The following is a 19,651-nucleotide window of genomic DNA, read 5'->3' as shown; positions in this document are numbered from 1 at the left end:
CAGCGCAAACCAGGACAAACCAGTTTGGGAGCGGAGCGGCGGGGAAGGGGTTAATACTGTTAATGGGGGGGGGGCAGAATTCCCGAAATTCCACGGAGGAGACCCGAAAATTCCCAAATTCTCGGGAAAATCCCGAAATTCCAACGGGCGGGACCCAAATCCGGGGGGTGGGGAGCCCAAAATTCCATCTGGGGAGCCCAAAATTCCGTCTGGGGACCCCAAAATTCCCTCTGAGGAGCCCAAAATTCCCTCTGGGGAGACAAAATTCCCACGGGAGGGGACCCCGAAGTGCCAGGGGGCTCCCAAATTCCCGGGGCCAGTCGGGGTCAGGGGTCAAAGCCCCCCCAGGGTGGATTTGGGATGGGGGGGACACCCCAAAACCCCCAGGGAACAGCAGGGACCCGACCCCGGCTCGGGGGAGAGGGAGAGTTGGGGGGAAAGGGGGAAAAACAGGGGGGAATTGGGAAAAACTGGGGGGAAAATGGGAAAAATGGGAGGAAAATGAGGAAAAATTGAGGAAAATTGGGAGGAAATTGGGAAAAATGGGGGGGAAATGAGGAAAAATTGAGGAAAATCGGGGGGAATTGGGAAAAATGGGGGGGAAATGAGGAAAAATTGAGGGAAATTGGGGAAAATGGGGAGGAATTGGGAAAACATGGAGGAAAATTCAGAAAAAACTAGAGGGAAATTAGGAAAAAATGGGGGAAACGGAGTAAAATTGGGGGAAAATGGGGAAAACAGAGAGAAGAGGGAGGGGAAAGGGGTCGGGGGCTGGGGAAACGGGGCTGGGGTCACCAAGGGGACGGGGATTCACTTCCAGCCGGGAATTCCGGCAGAAAATGGGGAGGGGGGAGGTGAGGGGGGGGATCTCAGACCGGTTTGGGGGGTCCTGGGGGGTGTCCTGGTCAGTTTGGGGGGTCCTGGGGGGATCTCGGGTCACTCTGGGGGTCCTGGGGGGGTCCCGGTCAGTGGGGGGGGGTCCCCAGCCTCTGCAGGCGCCGCCGCCGCAGCTCGGCCGTGTCGGGGCCCTCGCGGGGCTCGGCGCCTTCGGCCGCGTCCTCCTCATCCTCAGCCGGGGCCGCATCTGCGGGAGACGCCGGGCACAGCCGGTTCGAACCAGTTCAAACCAGTTTGTACCAGTTTATACCGGTTTGTACCGGTGCAGCACCAGTTTAAACCAATTTAACCCAGTTCAGCACCAGTCTGACCCAGTTCAGCCCAGTCCAGCCCCATCTGGGGGCTCCTCACGCACCGCTGCCTCCGCTGCCTCCCGAGGCTCCCGAGGCTCCCGAGGCTCCCGAGGGTCCCGGCGCCGGGGGCTCCTCCGGGGGGGTCTCACGGGCGGGGGGCGGCCGGGGGGCGGCTCGGGGGGTCCTGGGGGGGAATCCCAGAGTTACCCCAAATTCCCGGGATGGGGGAGGGGGGGACTGGCAGCACTGAACCCTCCCAGTGCTCCCAGTCCCTTTCAGTGCTCCCAGTCCAATCCCAGTGATCCCAGTCCAATCCCAGTCCCTCCCAGTCCCTCCCAGTCCCCCCCGGTACCTGAGGGAGGCCAGCACGCCCAGGTACTGGTTGATCTGTGTCCCCCAGTCCCTCCCAGTCCCTCCCAGTCCATTCCCAGTCCATTCCCAGTCCCTCCCAGTCCATTCCCAGTCCCTCCCAGTCCCTCCCAGTCCCTCCCACTCCATTCCCAGTCCCTCCCAGTCCGTCCCAGTGCCCCGGTACCCGAGGGAGGCCAGCACGCCCAGGTACTGGTTGATCTGCAGCATGGCGGCGTCCAGCAGCGTGTGGATGTTGTGCAGGCACTGCAGCCGCGCCTCCAGGTGCTGCCGCTCGTGGCCCTCCATGGCCCGCAGCTCCTCCTCCGTCAGCCCCGCGAAGCCGGCGGGGGGCACCGGCATGGGGGGCACTCCTGGGGCACAGGGGGTCACTCCTGGGGTCCCCAAATCGTGGGATCCCCAAATTCCCAATCCTGGGATCCCCCAAATCCCTGAATTCCCAATTTCCCAATCCCCAAACCCCAAATCACCGGCACGGGCGGCACCCCTGGGCACGGGGCAGAGGGGGTCAATCCTGGGGTCCCCAAATCCCAAATCCCGAGACTCTCCAAATTCCCAAATCCCCAAATCCCTGAATTCCCAAATTCCCAATCCCCAAATCCCCAGTCCCTGCCATGGGCGGCACCCCTGGGGAATGAGGGCACGGGGGTCTGTCCCGGGGTCCCCAAATCCCGAATCTCTGAATTCCTGAATTCCAAAAATCCCCAATCCAAAATCCCCAATCCCAAATCGCCAATCCCCAGTCCCCAAATCCCCAATCCCAAACCCCCAGTCCCCAATCCCCGTTCCTACCGAAGAGCGGTGGCCACGGCATCCCCACCCAGGGCGGCGGCAGCGGCAGCCCCGGCACCGCCCCGGCACCGCCCGGCTCCGGCCCCGCAGCACCGGCACCGGGACTGGCACCGGGACTGGCACCGGCACCGGGACGAGCACCTGCGGGGACACGGGACAGAAAGGGTTCAGGGTGGGAAATGGGGTGTTCGGGGTGAGGAGAGGGAAGGGGTTGGGTTTGGGAGGGATTTGGTGGGAAAACTTGTGGGAAGGGGGTGGGACTTGTGGGATTTGGGGTAGGAAAAGGGGCAGGGTGGGATTTGGGGCAGGATTCGGGGCGGGACTCACCGGGAGCGGCTCCGGGGGCCGCGGCAGCGCCGTCAGGGCCCGGCGGGGCCTGGGCAGCAGCGGGGCCGGGCGGGAAGGGCCCCACGGGCGGCCAGAACGGGAACATCCCCGGCGGGAAGGGAGGGAGCAGCCCCTGGGGAACTGCGGGACCGGCAGCGCTGAGAGCCGGGCACCAAACCCCGACCCCAAAGGGACCCCAAAGAGACCCCAAAGGGACCCCAAAGGGACCCCAAAGAGACCCCAAGCGTCACAGCGGGGAATGCCCCAGGCTGCAATGTCACTGTGGGGATGTCCCCATGGAGATGTCACTGTGGGGTGTCCCTGTGGGGTGTCCCTGTGGGGTGTCCCTGTGGGGATGTCCCAGGTGGAAACACCCCCATGGGAACACCCCTGGCTGCCCACAGGGCCTCCCCTCCCTGTCCCTTTGTCCACCCAGCACTGGCCACTCACAGTTGGTGTCCCTGCCCCTGTCCCCGGGGTGTCACTCACAGTTGGTGTCCCTGTCCCTGTCCCCGGGGTGTCACTCACAGCTGGGGTCCCTGTGCCCTGTCCCCAGGGTGTCACTCACAGCTGGGGTCCCTGTGCCCTGTCCCCTGTCCCCAGGGTGTCACTCACAGCTGGGGTCCCTGTCCCCGGGGTGTCACTCACAGCTGGGGTCCCTGTCCCCAGGGTGTCACTCACAGCTGGGGTCCCTGTCCCCAGGGTGTCACTCACAGTTGGGGGGCTGTGCCGGGGCCGCTGCCGGTGCCGCCGCCGCGGGCTCGGGGGGCGGCTGCGGGGGCAGCGAGGCGCGGAGCACGTCCATGCGGCACGTGGGGCACGTCTGCTGCCGCTGGAACCACGAGCGCAGGCAGCTGCGGGGTTAATTAACCTCTTAATTAACATGTTCATTAACGAAACTCCCGCCGCTTCATTCCCCTGGCTGTAATTAACCCGTTAATTAACTCCCCTCTTGCCAGCTGCCGGCCCCCGAGACCCCTCCGTGTCCCTCCGACCCCCCAGGGGAGTTTAACCCTTCCCCCACTAATGAACCCCGTTAATTAATCCTGTTAATTAATCCTGAATTAACTAATGAGCTCATTAATCACCGCTGCGGAGATGGGGATCGGGATGGGGATGGGAATGGGATCAGGATGGGGATTGGGATGGGGATGAGAATGGGATCAGGATGGGGATTGGGATGGGGATGGGAATGGGATCAGGATGGGGATTGGGATGGGGATGGGAATGGGATCAGGATTGGGATCAGGATCAGGATTTGGATCAGGATCAGGACTGGGACCAGGACTGGAATCAGGATGGGGATCAGCATTGGGATCAAGATGGGATCAGGATCAGGACTGGGATGGGATCAGGATAGGGATGGGATGGGATGGGGATTAGGACTGGGATCAGGACTGGGATCAAGACAGGATCAGGATCAGGACTGGGATGAGATCAGGATGGGATTGGGATCAGGATTGGAACTGGGATCAGGATCAGAATCAGGATTGAAATTGGGATCAGGATCAGGATCAGGATCGCCGTTGCAGGCTGGCAGAGCTGTGGCACTGACCCCCCAAAACCACCCCAAAATGCCCCAAAAAGCCCCAAATCCGGGAAGCAGCACCTGGTGTGGAAGATGTGGTTGCAGGGCAGGCGCTTGGCGCCCGTCACCATCTCCTCGCGGCAGATGATGCACACGTTGTCCATGGCCTGCAGCTCCTCGGCCGTGGCGTCGGGGTACCTGGGCCAGGAGACCAGGGCTGACCCCGAAATCCCACGGCTGACCCCGAAATCCCACGGCTGACCCTGAAATCCCACAGCTGACCCTGAAATCCCACAGCTGACCCCAAAATCCCACAGCTGACCCCAAAATCCCACAGCTGACCCCGAAATCCACAGCTGACCCCGAAATCCCACAGCTGACCCCAAAATCCCACAGCTGACCCCAAAATCCCACAGCTGACCCCGAAATCCACAGCTGACCCCGAAATCCCACAGCTGACCCCAAAATCCCACAGCTGATCCCAAAATCCCACAGCTGACCCCAAAATCCCACAGCTGACCCCAAAATCCCACAGCTGATCCCAAAATCCCACAGCTGATCCCGAAATCCCACAGCTGATCCCGAAATCCCACAGCTGACCCCAAAATTCCACAGCTGATCCCAAAATCCCACAGCTGATCCTGAAATCCCACAGCTGATCCCAAAATCCCACAGCTGATCCCAAAATCCCACAGCTGATCCCAAAAATCCACAGCTCTGCCCAAAAATCCCCCAGCTTGGGGCAGTTTAGGGGGAAAAGGGACTTTGGGCTGTGTTCAACGGGTTTTGGTTGATTTCCCAATGGTGCCAAACACTCCCAGTGCTCCCAGCCCCATCCCAGTCCCATCCCAGTTCATCCCAGTTACCCAGTGGTGCCCAGGACCATCAGGCACCAGACTTCCCCCAGGATTTGAGGTTTTGGGTGGATGGGTGCAGGGTTTCCAAGGATTTGGGGTTTTGGGGTGGATGGGTGCAGGGTTTCCCAGGATTTGGGGTGGATGCAGGGATTTTCCTGGGATTTGGGGTGGATGAATGCAGGGGTTTTCCCAGGATTTGGGGTTCTGGGGTGGATGGGTGCAGGGTTTCCCAGGATTTGGGGTGGATGCAGGGATTTTCCTGGGATTTGGGGTGGATGAATGCAGGGGTTTTCCCAGGATTTGGGGTTCTGGGGTGGATGGGTGCAGGGTTTCCCAGGATTTGGGGTCCTGGGCACTCACAGCGTGTTCATGTTGCGGATGGCCCGGCGGGACATGATGGCGTCGGTGACGGCCTTCTTGAACTGCCTGGAGCAGAGAGTGGGATCGGGATTGGGATCGGGATCGGGATGGGATCGGGACGGGGATGGGATTGGAATCGGGATGGGATCAGGATTGGGATCAGGATTGGGATCAGGAATGGGATCAGGATCGGGATTAGGAATGGGATCAGGGATGGGATCGGGATTGGGATCGGGATTGGGATCAGGATTGGGATTAGGTTTGGGATCAGGATTGGGATCAGGATTGGGATGGGATCAGGATTGGGATCAGGATCAGACCCAGGAGCGTCCCCGGCCGGGGGCCTCACCTCATGGCCAGGTACATGGGGCGGATGGCGAAGAGCGGGAAGGTGTGCACCTTGATCATGATGGTCATGAAGGCCATGTAGAGCAGCACCTTGACCAGCCCTGCAGGAGCCACGGCGGCTTGCTGGGGACAGCTGGGGACAGCTGGGGCACCCCAAAGCCACCTGGGCCAATTTTGGGACAGCTGGGGCACCCCAAAGCCACCTGGGCCAATTTTGGGACAGCTGGGGCACCCCAAAGCCATCTGGGCCAGTTTTGGGACAGGTGAGGGGACCAGCTGAGCAAGTGTTGGCTGACCAACCAAGGCCAGTTGAGCACCACCACCACTTCCAAGTCTTCGTTGAGGACCCAAACCCAGATCAACACCAAAACTCTGAGCCTTCCCTGAGCCCCAAACTCACCCTGAGCTCCCCGAAACCACCCTGAGCCCCCCAAGCCCACCCTGAGCTCCTCAAGCCCACCCTGAGACCCCCAAAGCCCCCCCCGAGCCCCCCCAAGCCCACCCCGAGCCCCCGGAGGCCGGTACCGGTGAAGAGCTCGGTGTAGAGCATGAAGACGGCCTTGTTGTCCCAGGGGTTGTCGCTCTGCAGGTCGATGGAGTGCAGCACGTACTTGACGAACACCGTCAGCACCATGGTCATCAGGATGGCGTACTGCGGGGGGCACGGGGGGCGCGTGGGACCCCCGCCCGCCCCCCTGGGGCCCTGGGGACCCCCGGGATCCCCCCAACCCACCCGGGATCCCCCCAACCCACCTCGAAGCCGAAGACCAGCTGGACGGAGGCGCCGCGGGTCAGGATGCTGTGGTAGGCGTGGCTGACGAAGAGGAAGTCCAGGATTCCCAGCAGGAACATCAGGGCTGGGAAAAGACCCCCCGGAATGAAGGGGGGGCACCCCTGGGTGGGGGGGGGGGGAGGGTCCCACAGCCCACCGCTAACGAGGAGCTTAATTAGCGGCTCTCTGCGCCCCCAGCCCCGGAATCCCTTCAAAAATGGGTTCAGACACCCCTAAATCCTGTTCTTCCAGTTCTGGGAAACACAAAGTTCCTTCCAAAGTCGCTTTAGACACCCCTAAATCCCATTTTTCTGGTTTTGGGAAGCACAAAATTCCTTCCAAAATTCGGTTTAGACACCCCTAAATCCCCTTTCCCAGATTTGGGCAGTAAATCCCCAAATCCCCTTTTCCCCCCCGTTTTTCCAGCCGTGGCTCCAGAGCTTCGTTTTCCCTCCACGGAGCTCGTTAACCCCCCCTCGTTAACGAGCCGCCGCTGATTAGGGCTCGTGGGGTTTTATCAGGCCCCAGCACGCCCCGGGTCGTTCCCCAAAATTATGCAAATGAGGAGCACTCACAGACGATCCGGAAGTGGAAGAGCCACGAGATGTTGGGGCTCCGCTCCATCTGCGGGGGAGGAAATTCCCGTTTTCCATCGGGAAACGGGGCCTGGGCAGGCTTGGGGGGTCTCAGGGGGGGCTTGGGGAGCTTTGGGGAGCTTGGGGGGGTCTCAGGGTGGGTTTGGGTTGGTTTTGGGGGTTTTTGGGGGGGTTTTGGGCGGGTTTACGCGGATTTGGGATAATTTTTGGGGTGGTTCAGGCTGATTTTGGGTTCATTTCAGGCTGATTTTGGGGGATTTTTGGGGTGGCTTTGAGTTATTTTTAGGGTTGCTTTCAGGTTGGTTTGGGCTGCTTTTGGGTTATTTTTGGGGTGGTTCAGGCTGATTTTGGGTTATTTTTGAGTTGATTTCAGGTTATTTTTGGGCTGATTTTGGGCTGATTCTGGCTGATTTTTGGGCTGGGTTTGGGTTGATTCCGGCTGATTTTTGGGCTGATTTTTGGGCTGATTTTGGGTTGATTCTGGCTGATTTTGGGCTGGTTTCGGGCTGGGTTTGTGTTGATTCTGGCTGATTTTGGGCTGGTTTCGGGCTGATTTTGTGTTGATTCTGGCTGATTTTTGGGCTGGTTTCGGGCTGGATCCGGGGTTTTTCCGGGCGGTTTTTGAGCTGTTTCCCTGCTGCCAACACTCACGAAATCCACGCGGTCCTCGGCCAGCCAGTGGAAGCACTTGAGGAAGAGGAGGAGGGTGAAGAGGGCGACGAAGCGCGGGCTGAAGTCGTCCCTGAAGACGGTGAAGGCCAGGCAGGTCTCGGTCACCGCGTACCACGAGCGCTCCAGGAGGTGCTGAGGGACAGGATCAGGGGCAGCCCCAGGCTGGACCCCAAAACCCCAAAATTCACCCCAAAACGGGGCCCAAAAGCCAAAATTCACCCCAAAACGGAGCCCAAAAACCCTGGGGGTTGAAAATTCACCCCAAAATGGAGACCAAAGACTCTGGGAGTTCAAAATTCACCCCAAAACTCATCAATTCTGCCCCCAAACAGCACCAAAGCCTTTCTGGGGTCATAAATTCATCTCAAAATGGCAGCAAATCCCCCCAGCCTGTACCAAAAAGCTTCTGGAGTCCAAAACTGCCTCTAAATCAGCACCAAAGACCCTCTGGGGTCCAAAAGTCCCCCCAAAATCAGCAGCAAAGCCCTCGAGGAGCCCAAACCCCCCCGGAGCTCTCACCTCCATCTCGGCCGCGCGCAGCTGCCCGAAGAAAACCTTGCCCATGAACTTGCCCAGCAGGAACACCAGCACGAAGGCCTGGATGTAGAGCACCTGCAGGGCCAGGAGCCCCCCGAGGACATTTCGGGGACGGCCCGGGGGGGATCCAGGCGCCCCGAAACCCGGGGATGGGGAAGGATGGGTGGAACCGGCCCCGCTGCCGTCCCCGGGGCGTTGGGGGGAGCTCCTCACCCCCCCCCGCGGCCCCCAAAAGCAGAAGTGAGGCAGGGCCCGGGCTGACGAGGGGTTAATTAGGGGTGATTAATAAGGGAGGGAGCACTCACGGCCATGCTGGGGCTGGACTTGGTGAGGTACACCACGGTGGGGTAGAACTGGTGCTTCAGGTAGTAGGCGTGGGCCACCACGGCCGTGGTGAGCGCCAGGCTGCCGGCCATGACCAGCGCCGTGCACAGCATGGCCTCGGCCTGGAACCCCCAAAATAATCTACATTTCACCCCAAAAACAACCCCAAAATCAGCCCTCAGGCTGCCGGCCGTGACCAGCGCCGTGCACAGCATGGCCTCGGCCTGGGACCCAAAAAAACCCCAAAATCATCCACGTTTCACCCCAAAAATAATCCACGTTTAACCCCAAAATCAGCCCTCAGGCTGCCGGCCGTGACCAGCGCCGTGCACAGCATGGCCTTGGCCTGCAACCCACAAAAATGGGGATTTATCCTCTAAAAGATTGGATTGAACCACAAAAATAATCCACAAAATCAGCAATCAGGCTCCTGCCAACACACACAGCACGGGCTCGGCCCGGAACGGCCAGAAACGGGGATTTCACCCCAAAAAGAACGGATTTCACCCCAAAAAGAATGGATTTCACCCCAGAAATAACCCACAGACTCTGAGATCAGGCTCCTGCTGTCACACCCAGCACAGCCTCAGCCTGGGACCCCAAGAGCAGGGATTCCACCCCAGGAGCAGCCCCACATCCCCAAGGATCAGGAATCCCCATGTCCCTCTGTCCCCTCCGTGTCCCTCTGTCCCCCCCCAGTGTCCCCAAACCCTCGGGGTCCCCTCACGCCCCTCAGCCCCCCCCATCCCCCCTCACATCCGCGTCCCCTCCTCCACAGGAACCCCAACTGTCACCGCTCCCTCAGCTTCCCCCGAGCCCCCCTCTGCCCACGGCTCCTCCCGGTGCCCCCCCCCCGGTGCCCTGGCCGCCCCCGGGCCCCGCTGTCGCCCCCGGCGCCCCCCGGGACTCACCGGCCCCGACCCCGCCTCAGCCCCGGCCGCTCCCACACCGGAACCGCCGCAGCGCGCGACACCTCACTTCCGCCCAGACCGCAGCACCCGCTGCCTGGGGGGGGAGACCATGGGTGGTTCACTGCCAATCTGCTCTCCCCAGTTCGCCCCCCAGACCAGCTCCTCCTCACAGAGATCCTGAGGAGCCCCCTCGTCCTCCTCTGAACGGGGAGCTTGGGGGACCTTGGCTCCCCTAAACCCTGAACCGCTGGGATCCCCCCCTGCATGCCCGCGCTTGGTACGCTCCGAGCGGCCCCGCAGCCGGCGCGGGGGTGGGCGGGGACGCGCAGGGTCCCGTGGCTCGCGCTCATTGGCCGGGCGCGGCGGGGCTCGGCCAATCAGAAAAATCCCCCGCGCGACGCCGCTTGGCCGGCGGCTGTTGCTAAGGGAGGGGCGAGGGGAGAGACCCCCTGGGCTCCGGGGGGCCGCCCAACACGGGCCGGGTTTGTCTCCTTTCCGCGTTCCTCTCGTTCCGCGCGTCACCCCCGACGCTTCGCGTCCGCAGCGCCTCCCCCGATCCCCTTCCCCTCACAGGCCGCCCCTCCCTTCACACTTCTCCCTCACGGCATCAGCCAATCAGCGACGTCTCCTTTGCGCTCCTCATCTCTGATTGGATGATGCCGCTACCGTAGAGCGGCGGCTGGGGAGAGAGGCGTGGCTTAGTCAAATTCTGCTTTGTGATTGGCTGGCGGCCTGACCTCGCGGCCTATAGAAGGCGGCTCCCGGGAAGGGGCGGGACTAACGGTGCTGAGGCGAAGGAAAAAGGCGGGAAGGCGCCGGAGATCCTGAGGGGATTTTGCCGCTTTTCCCTCTTTTGGCAGCAGAAAATCAATTCAGCGCCTCAAATCTTAATAAAATAGAGCAGGAAACCTTAAACTTCAGAGAGAACTTCAGTCCTGCAGCATGAGTGAGGCAGAGAGGTACGAGACCGAGTTAAACCCGTGGTCACTCTGAGCTCTTGGGATTAAACACTTCGATCTGGTTTTGGGGGGATTTAGGGCTTTTTAGGCATTAAAAAGGGTTGGGTTTGGGGGCTTTTGGGGTCACTCGAAGCTTTAAGGGGGTTAAATGCTAATTCTTGTTCTGGGGGGTTTTGGAGTTACTCTCCAAACTGGGAAAAGCCCCCTCCTCACATTCCAGACCCCCCAAACTGGGTAAAACCCCCCCCCCCTCACCTTCCTGACCCCCCAAACTGGGTGATTTTCCCCCAAAAATCATTTTCTGGTTGTTTTTCTCCTCCCCAAGAAGACACCGTGGTGCGGGCGTTCCTCTGCAGGGTCTCTGACGAGGTCAGTCCAACCAAAAACACTTTTTAATTATATTTAATTTAAATAAAAATAACTTTTTTTGCCTGAATCGAGGTGGGTTTTTTTGCCTGAAGCAGCTGTTTTTCCCCCCATTTTGCAGGACCTGCTGGCCATGGCACGGCTGTCTGCCCACGAGCGATGCGACCCGCGGCCCTGTGAGTCCTTAATTAGGGCCTTAACGAAGCCCGGCCTTAATTAGGGCCCTAGCACCCTCCCAGCCAAGTAGGGGTCCTAATGATGCCCCCAGTAATTAAGTGGGGGTCCTAATGAATCCCCTTAATGAACTGGGGGGCTCTAATTAAGCAAGGAACCCTAATGATGCTTCCGCTAATGAAGTGCGAGGCCTTAATGATGCTCCTGCTAATGAGGTGGGGGCCCTAATGATGTTCCCAATAATGAGGTGGGGGCTCTAATGATGCTCCCCCAATCAATTTGGGCCCTTTTGGGTAGCAATTTGCCTTTTTTTTTGCTTTGGCCCCAAATTTTGCCCATTTTTTTCTTATTTTTAACCCTAAATCGTCTCCTTTTTGATTTTGGCCCAGAATTGGGCTTTTCTTTTTTTTCATTTTTGCTCCTAAATTTGGCCTTTTTTTTTGTTTTGTCCCAAAATTGGCCTTTTTTTGTGCTTTTGGCCCAAAACCCCCTGGAACTGGGGCTGCTCCACACCTGATTTGGGGTAAAACCTGCTGGAACTGGGGCTGCTCCACACCCTCTTTGCCTTTTCTTTGGTTTTTACTGAGCCAATTTTGTTTTTTTTTAACCCCAGCCCCGTTTCTGCTCACAAGCGTCTGCTTCCTGCTGTCCCAGCTGCTGCTTTGGGGTGATATCTTCTCCGTTTTTTTATCGTTTCCCTTCTATTTCTCACCCAAACCCTTCCAAACTGCCCCGAATCTCCCCTTTCCTCCCCGAGGCTCCTCCTGCCTCCCCAGTTTTGGGAGAGAAATGTAAAAAAATGGGCAAAAAACCCGTAGAAAATGGGCAACGCGTATTAAAAATCTGTAATTTTGGTTTGGTTTTGTTTTTTTTTTTTTTCCCTGTGGGAAAAACGGTGAAAAACAAAAAAGGAGGAGTGGGATCTGACTGGGGGAGGGTCCACAGTGAGTGTCACATGGCGAGCGTGTCACACACACCCCAAAGATGTCCAGCCCCTCCCGTGTCCATCTCCCCCATGTCCCCTCCACGTGTCCCAGCCCCCCCAGTGTCCCCCCACAGCCCCCAGTGTCCCCCCCCGTGTCCATGTCCCTCTTGTCCCCCTGATGTCCCCCCTGTGTCCATCTCCCCCAATGTCCCCCCCGTGTCCATGCCCCTCTTGTCCCCCCAATGTCCCATCCCTGCCTCCCCCCGATGTCCCCCCCAGTGCCCCCCCGAATCCCTGTGTCCATCTCCCCCATGTCCCCCCCAGTGTCCCCCCCACACCCCCCAGTGTCCCCCCCGTGTCCAGCCCCCCCAATGTCCCATCCCTGCCTCCCCCCAATGTCCCCCCATCCCCGATGTCCCCCCTGTGTCCATGTCCCTCTTGTCCCCCCGTGTCCCCTCCCCGATGTCCCCCCCGTGTCCAGCCCCACCCCCGCCCCTCCCCCTTCGCTGCGGTGACAGCCCCGCGGGATCCCCAAACGCCCCCAAACCCCCCCGGGGACCCCCCCAAATCCTCTCGCTGTCCCCCCCCGCCCTCCCCCAGGGCCCGCAGGGAGGGAGCGGCGCAGGGAGGAGTCTGGGGGGGGCGGGGGCGGCCTCGCCTTCCTGCTCGAGGAAGTTTGGGGTGAGAAATTCGCTTTTGCCGCTGCTTTTCCCCCCAAAATAAAAACCAACCCCGGCGATCCCGGGAGCGCCGCCCCCGCAGGGAGAGAGGTACGGAGCGGGCCCCGGGAGGGGACGGCCGGGGACAGCCGGGGACAGCCGGTGACACAGCGGGAGCGCCTCCGGACCCCGCGCCCCGGGAATCCCGGCGCTTACACAACTCCGGAGCGGGGCAGAGCCCCGCGGGACCGGGCGGAAAGCGCCCCCGGGGCCGCTGCTCCCGATTCCCGCAGCCGGGAAAGGGCTGGGGGCCGGGGGGGCTCCCCCGCCGCCCCCCCCCCGAGCCGCGGTTTAGCCAAAAAAGGGGATTCGGGGGTGTCGGAGCTGCCCCGGGGAGGGGAACGGGGGTGCCGCCGCTTCTCCCGGAACTTTGGTGGTTTTCCCTGAGGTTGTAATTCTTGCCCGGTGCTTCCTCCCCAGCGGCGGGGCAGCGGGGGCAGCTGAGCTGCAGCCGGGCCCAGCCCTCGCCCCACGGCTCCTGCCGGGGTCCAGGCCCCCAAAACGGGCTGAGAAGAGGCCCTTGCTGCCAACTGCACCCCAAAAACGGGCTGAGAAGAGGCCCTTGCTGCCAACTGCACCCCAAAAACGGGCTGAGAAGAGGCCCTTGCTGCCAACTGCACCCCAAAAACGTATGTGGGGAGGGGGGGCAAGGGGAGCTGGCGCTGTTGGGGTGGGGGGCACCTGCTCCCTGGGCGGGAGGGTGGGTTGGATTCCCTTCACCCCCATTTTGGGGTCAATTTCTGCATTTCTGGGCCCAGTCCCCGAGTTTGGGGCGTCGCCGACCCTTGGGCTGTGCTGGGGTTCGGGGTGACGGAACTCCCCCCGTGTTTGGCCTCGTTTAGGGGCGGCTGCGCTGCTGCCACCCCTGCCATGGCTCTGTCACTCCTTGGTGGTTCTGATTAGCATTTAATTAACATGCCTAGTGCTTAATTAACCACCCCAACGCTTAATGAACCTCCCCAGGGCTCGAGGAAGGCCCTCGGGGTTGGACCCGGGGCTGCACCGCGCCCGCGGCCGCACCTCAACCTGCAGGACCAGTTTGGGGCGCTTTCCCCTGGTCGCCGGTGCCTTGGGGCTGTCCCGTGTGGGGATTGTCAGGAGCTCACTCTGACAGGGCCATTTCGGGGTGAAAACCCAGGATTTGGGATCTCTGTGACCTTCCCTGCCCCTGGAATTCCTGCTTTTTACCCCAGAACAGCGTCACGCCCAGCTCACCAGAACTGTCCCAAATTCCTCCAACCCGACACGGGCAGGACTCCAGATCTGGGGGAAAGCCCCGAATTCCATCCCAAAGCCCCAAATTCCATCCCAAAGCCCCAAATTCCACCCCAAAACCCCCATCCCTGTGTGGAACACAAGTCCCATCCCCACTTCTCCCTGAATCCCGAGCACGTTTCTCCAGTTTCACCCCGAAAAACCCCAAATCCTCTCCCAAAAACCCCAAATCCCCCCAAAATCCCCAATCCCCCCCATCCCCATGCAGAACACACATCTCACCCCGGTTTTCCCCCAGATCCCGAGCGTGTTTTTCCTGTTTCACCCCCAAAAACCCCAAATTCCCCCCAAGCCCCCCATCCCCACCCGTCCCCCCCGTTGTCCCCCGGATGCCGAGCGCCGTTCCCCGTCGCTGTCGCGCAGGATGGCGGAGCCGCCGGTGGTGCCGGTGTTCTGCACCGGCGTCTCGGCGCAGGTGCGGCGGCAGCGGGCCAAGGAGCTGGGGCTGGGCCGGCACGACAACGCCGTGCGCTACCTGGGCCAGGATTTCGGGCAGCTGGCCGAGGAGTGCCGCCGCTCGGGGACCCTGTTCCGGGACCCCGCTTTCCCCCCGGCCGCCGCCTCCCTCGGCTTCCGCGAGCTGGGCCCCGGCTCCTCCAAAACCCGCGGCGTGCAGTGGAAGAGACCCACGGTGAGCGAGCCCGCTCCGTCCTCCCCAAAAACCCCGTGGGACCCCCAGCCGGGTGGTTCTCCCCCAAAATTGGAACGTGCCGAATTTCGGGGCTCTGCCGTAGGAGCTGTGCCCGCGCCCGCAGTTCATCGTGGACGGCGCCACGCGCACCGACATCTGCCAGGGAGCGCTGGGTGAGGAATCCTCGTCCTGTGCCCCGGGTCTCTGGGGTTTGGGGGATGGTTCTGCCAGGAATTTGGTGGGTTTCGGTCCCGCCCAGGTGACTGCTGGCTGCTGGCGGCCATCGCCTCGCTGACGCTCAACGAGACCCTCCTGCACCGCGTGGTGCCGCACGGGCAGAGCTTCCAGCAGGGCTACGCCGGCATCTTCCACTTCCAGGTCAGCGAAGCCCGGCCTCGGGGCTCCCCTCTGCCGTTTTGAGTGCAAATCCCAACGCTCCGGGGCTCCCGCCATCACTTCAGGCCTCCTCTTGTTCTGAGAGGTTCCCGCGCCATTTTGGGGCTTTCTTCACCTTTTTGGGCTTCCTCTTGACCATTTCCAGGGGATCCCCCACAGTTTTGGGGTTCCACTCTGTGATTTTGGGGTGACCCCCCAGTGTTTTAAGGATTCCCTCTGCCATTTTGGTCACACCCCCAATTTTGGGAGGATCCCCCAGTACTTTGGGCCCTTTCCCCACCCAGTTCCTCAGTCCCACTCCCATTGTGGCGACTCCACTTCCCCGCTGCCCGGTGGGACCCCAAACCGGGCGTTTTTCCCCCAAAATCTCCTTGCCTGGACGAACCAGGGCTCTCCCCCTCCTGGTCCCCCCAGATCTGGCAGTTTGGCGAGTGGCTGGACGTGGTGGTGGACGATTTCCTGCCCACCAAGGACGGGAAGCTGCTCTTCGTGCACTCGGCCGAGGGCTCCGAGTTCTGGAGCGCGCTGCTGGAGAAGGCCTACGCCAAGTACGGCCCCTCCCCGCTCCCCGCGCCCGTTTCGGGCCGGAACCCCCCACAAACCGCCCCGGCTCCGCGCAGGGTGAACGGCTGCTACGAGGCTCTGTCGGGCGGCAGCACCTCCGAGGGCTTCGAGGACTTCACGGGCGGCGTCACCGAGTGGTTCGACCTGCGCCGGCCCCCGGCCGACCTCTACCAGATCATCCTCAAGGCGCTGGAGCGCGGCTCCCTGCTCGGCTGCTCCATCGACGTGAGCCACCCCGGGCCTTTTGGGGGAAAACCGGCGGGATTTGGGGTCCCGGCCCGGGTAACGCCGCGGTGGCTCCTCGCAGATAACGAGCGCCTTCGACATGGAGGCGGTGACCTTCAAGAAGCTGGTGAAGGGCCACGCCTACTCGGTGACCGGCGCCAAGCAGGTGAGGGCGGACGCGGGTTTTGGGGGAAAAGGGCGGGTTTTGGGTGGCGCGGCCCTGACAGCGCCGTCCGCAGATCCCGTACCGCGGGCAGGCCCTGGAGCTCATCCGGATGCGCAATCCCTGGGGAGAGGTGGAGTGGACGGGCGCCTGGAGCGACGGGTGAGGCTTCGTTAGCGCCGGGCTCGTCAGCGGTAACGAGCCGGGGCCCCGCTGACCCCGCTGTCCCCGCAGCTCGGCCGAGTGGCACGCGGTGGAGCCGGCGCTGCGCCAGCAGCTCATGGTCAAGATGGAGGACGGGGAATTCTGGTAGGAAACGTTCGACTCAAACCCCTTTTCCCGGCCGCTTCGTGCCCGGAAACGAGGGCAAACTCTTCCCGCAGGATGTCCTTCCGGGATTTCCTGCGGGAATTCACCCGCCTGGAGATCTGCAACCTCACCCCGGACGCGCTGCAGTCCCGCAAGTTCCGCAAGTGGAACACACAGCTCTACGACGGCACGTGGCGGCGCGGCAGCACCGCCGGCGGCTGCCGCAACTACCCCGGTACGTGCCGGGGGGCAACCCCGGGCCCGCGGGGCCGGGCGCCCGCTGAGCCTCCTCTGCCCCCTCTGCAGCCACGTTCTGGATCAACCCCCAGTTCAAGATCCAGCTGGAGGAGGTGGACGACGAGAGGGACGAGGATGGTGGGCGCGAGCCGGGCTGCAGCTTTCTGCTGGCGCTGATGCAGAAGCACCGGCGCCGCGAGCGCCGCTACGGCAAGGACATGGAGACCATCGGCTTCGCCGTCTACGAGGTAGCGGGACTGACTGGGGTCAGCTGGCTTCGCTTGGAGTCGGTCAGGGTCACCTGGTGTCAGCTGTCACCAACCGAGGTCCCCCGGTGTCCCCTCTCTCCGCACAGGTCCCTCCCGAGGTGGGTTCCATGCGCCAGCGGTGCCGGTCGGGGCAGGCCGCCCCGGGGCTGGTTTTGGGGCTGGTTTTGGGGCTGTTTCGGAGAGCGTTTCCCCCCGGTGCCCGCAGTACGTGGGGAGGTCGGGCGTGCACCTGAAGCGGGAGTTCTTCCTGGCCAACGCGTCGCGCGCGCGCTCCGAGCAGTTCATCAACCTGCGCGAGGTGAGCACGCGCTTCCGGCTGCCGCCCGGCGAGTACATCGTGGTGCCCTCCACCTTCGAGCCCAACAAGGAGGGCGACTTCGTGCTCCGCGTCTTCTCCGAGAAGAGAGCCGGCACTGAGTAAGCGTCGCCGCGGCAGCGCCGGCCGGGCCGCGCCGCGCCCGCGCTCAGCCCGCTCTGTGTCTGTCCGCAGGGAGATGGACGACAAGATCCAGGCCACGCTGCCGGACGAGGTCAGCCGGGGACGGGGGCCGGGCCGGCGGGGCGCCGGGGCGGGGCCTGTGCCCAAACAGCCGCTTTTTCCCCCAGAAAGTGCTGAGGGAGAGCGAAATCGATGAGAACTTCAAGCAGCTCTTCAAGCAGCTGGCGGGGCCGGTAAGGGAGCGGTGGCGGTTGGCCGTGACCTCAGCGCTTGGCGGTGATGTCATCGGTTGATGATGATGTCATTGGTTGGCTGTGATGTCATTGGTTAGCAATGGCATCATCGTTGGTTATGGTGTTATTGGTTGGCAGTGACATCATTGATTGTAGATGACATCATTGATTGTAGATGACATCATTTGTTGTCCATGATGTCGTTGGTTTGCCATGATGCCATTGGTTAGCATGGCCACAATTGTTGGTGATGACGTCATTGGTTGACAGTGATGTCATTGGTTGCCAATGACATCATTTGTTTGCCACGATGTCATTGGTTGGCTGTGACGTCATTGGTTGCCGATGATGTCGCTGCTCGGCGGTGACACCGGGGCCACCCCGTGTCCCCTCCCCAGGACCTGGAGATCAGCGTCACCGAGCTCCAGACCATCCTCAACCGCATCATCGCCAAACGTGAGCCGGGCTTTGGGGGGGTCCCACCCCAATTAACCCCGCCCCCCTCGTTAACACCCCGGCCCTTGTTAACGCCCAAAATTCCCTGTTCCAGACAAAGACCTGCGGACCAAGGGCTTCAGCACCGAGTCCTGCCGCAGCATGGTCAACCTGATGGACGTATCCTGTGGCCGTGGGCTGGGGGGGCTCTGGGGGCTCTGGGGGGACCCCTGGAGCCCCCCTTTCCTTAACCCCCCTCCCCCAGAAAGACGGCAACGGGAAACTGGGACTGGTGGAGTTCAACGTCCTCTGGAACCGCATCCGCAACTACCTGGTGGGTCCGGGGGCCCTCCCGCCTCCTGGGGGCATTGCAGTTCAGGGCGGGGATTTTGGGGTCTGTCTCATAGGTGACCTCCATTTTGGGGGGATTTTGGGGTCTCTCTCCTCATGGGAGACCTCCCGCCCGCATTGTTTCCCCCCCTTTTTTGGGGGCCATTGGGGTGTTTTGGGTGACCCCTGTTCCTTTGGGGGGATTTTGGGATCCGTTGGGGTGTTTTGGGTGACCCCTGTTCTTTAGGGGGAATTTTGGGGTCCGTTGGGGTGTTTTGGGTGACCCCTGCTCCTCTTGGGGCTGTTCCTGCCAGAGCATCTTCCGCAAGTTCGACCTGGACAAGTCGGGCTCCATCAGCGCCTACGAGCTGCGCCTGGCGCTGGAGGCTGCAGGTGACCCCCCGGGACCCCCCAGGACCCCTCCCCTGCCCGGGGGTCCCCGCGGTGACCCCCGGGCTGTCCCCTGTCCCAGGGTACCGGCTGAACAAGAGGCTGCACGAGCTGCTCATTACCCGCTACGCCGAGCCCGACCTGGCCCTGGACTTCGACAGCTTCGTCTGCTGCCTCGTGCGCCTGGAGACCATGTTCCGTGAGCGATCCCAAATGATCCCAAACAATCCCTCCCACCCAATCCCAAATGATCCCCCCCACCCCGATCCCGAATCATCCCGGCCTTCCCGACCACACTTCTCCCTCAGGAACGGAGCTTCCCCCCCGCCCCAAATCCCAACTCCTTTCCCTCCCCTCAGGGTTTTTCCAAGCCATGGACATGGACCAGGACGGCGTCGTCACCTTCGACCTGCTGCAGGTACCGGGGGGGCTCAAGGCCTTCCTCCCTCTTCCTCCTCCTTTTTCTTCTCCTCTCCCTCCTTCTCTTGCTTTCCCCCTGTTTTCTTCACCCTCTCCTGCTCCCCTTCCTCCCTCACCCTCCTCCTCCTCGTCCCCAGTGGCTCCAGCTCACCATGTTCGCCTGACCGGACCCTCCGAGTGCCTTCCGCGACCCCGCGCCGGTTTTTCCCTTTTTTTGGCTTTTTTCGGCAGAAAAGGCTGGATGGGGGGGGTGGGGTGGGGGTCACACGGGACCCCCCCGAGCTTTGCCAAAGCCCCCCCGTCCCTCCCTCGCCTCACGCTCGGCCCTTTTGGGGCAAATCCTCTGGATTTTGGTGCCTCTTGTGCTGACGGAGCCCCGGCCGTCGTCCTTCGCTTCAGGGATCTGCTGCTCCTGGGTGCCATAAAGTGGTTTTTTTATTGTATAAATTAAAAGTGAGATAAAAACCAAAGGAAAAAAAAAAGTTATTTAAATTGAAACTCCTTTTCCTGGCGCTTCTTTGTCCCCCTCATGGCAGAGGGTAGGGGCATTTTGAGTTGCTGCAAAGTAACCGGTTTAGGGCTTGTCTTGGGGTTATAGATCGCATATTT

General features: G+C 61.5%; 2 protein-coding genes and 1 long non-coding RNA gene across 5 annotated transcripts; 2 read left to right on the top strand and 1 right to left on the bottom strand.

Moving 5' to 3' along the window:
- Window positions 1-688: 688 nt before the first annotated feature.
- SYVN1 (synoviolin 1) lies at window positions 689-9,713 on the bottom strand. Of its 3 annotated transcripts, none has more exons than XM_038126548.1 (16): window positions 9,584-9,713; window positions 8,654-8,794; window positions 8,331-8,423; window positions 7,791-7,973; window positions 7,119-7,167; window positions 6,525-6,628; window positions 6,297-6,423; window positions 5,773-5,872; window positions 5,424-5,489; window positions 4,288-4,404; window positions 3,393-3,532; window positions 2,679-2,819; window positions 2,352-2,492; window positions 1,726-1,912; window positions 1,253-1,374; window positions 689-1,084 (listed from the first exon to the last, which is right to left on the bottom strand). In XM_038126548.1, exons 2-16 carry the CDS (start codon window positions 8,783-8,785, stop codon window positions 966-968), a joined length of 1,821 nt encoding a protein of 606 aa, XP_037982476.1. In that variant the 5' UTR covers window positions 8,786-8,794; window positions 9,584-9,713; the 3' UTR covers window positions 689-965. The 3 variants fall into 3 exon arrangements, with proteins under 3 accessions (XP_037982476.1, XP_037982477.1, XP_037982478.1); XM_038126549.1 differs by having other exon boundaries at window positions 1,262-1,374; XM_038126550.1 differs by having other exon boundaries at window positions 7,791-7,943; window positions 9,584-9,712.
- A 502-nt stretch (window positions 9,714-10,215) lies between these two features.
- Window positions 10,216-11,910, top strand: LOC119696781. Its single transcript, XR_005255647.1, has 3 exons — window positions 10,216-10,542; window positions 10,868-10,911; window positions 11,030-11,910. It is a non-coding gene; the product is annotated as an uncharacterized LOC119696781 (long non-coding RNA).
- Window positions 11,911-12,511: 601 nt separating this feature from the next.
- CAPN1 (calpain 1) lies at window positions 12,512-19,540 on the top strand. The gene is made up of 23 exons (XM_038126533.1): window positions 12,512-12,777; window positions 13,147-13,313; window positions 14,365-14,632; window positions 14,736-14,805; window positions 14,892-15,010; window positions 15,443-15,576; window positions 15,649-15,817; window positions 15,900-15,983; window positions 16,057-16,142; window positions 16,215-16,289; window positions 16,364-16,524; window positions 16,596-16,774; window positions 16,882-16,893; window positions 17,001-17,212; window positions 17,286-17,325; window positions 17,402-17,467; window positions 17,866-17,923; window positions 18,018-18,082; window positions 18,168-18,236; window positions 18,547-18,625; window positions 18,705-18,821; window positions 18,982-19,040; window positions 19,180-19,540. Exons 3-23 carry the CDS (start codon window positions 14,366-14,368, stop codon window positions 19,204-19,206), a joined length of 2,148 nt encoding a protein of 715 aa, XP_037982461.1. The 5' UTR covers window positions 12,512-12,777; window positions 13,147-13,313; window position 14,365; the 3' UTR covers window positions 19,207-19,540.
- The last annotated feature ends 111 nt before the right edge of the window (window positions 19,541-19,651 follow it).

This window comes from Motacilla alba, unplaced genomic scaffold (genome assembly GCF_015832195.1).
Source record: "Motacilla alba alba isolate MOTALB_02 unplaced genomic scaffold, Motacilla_alba_V1.0_pri HiC_scaffold_35, whole genome shotgun sequence".
In the NCBI taxonomy this organism is placed as follows: Eukaryota; Metazoa; Chordata; class Aves; order Passeriformes; family Motacillidae; genus Motacilla; species Motacilla alba.
Note: the sequence above shows the minus strand (reverse complement) of the source record. Positions and strands in the feature narration are given on the sequence as shown.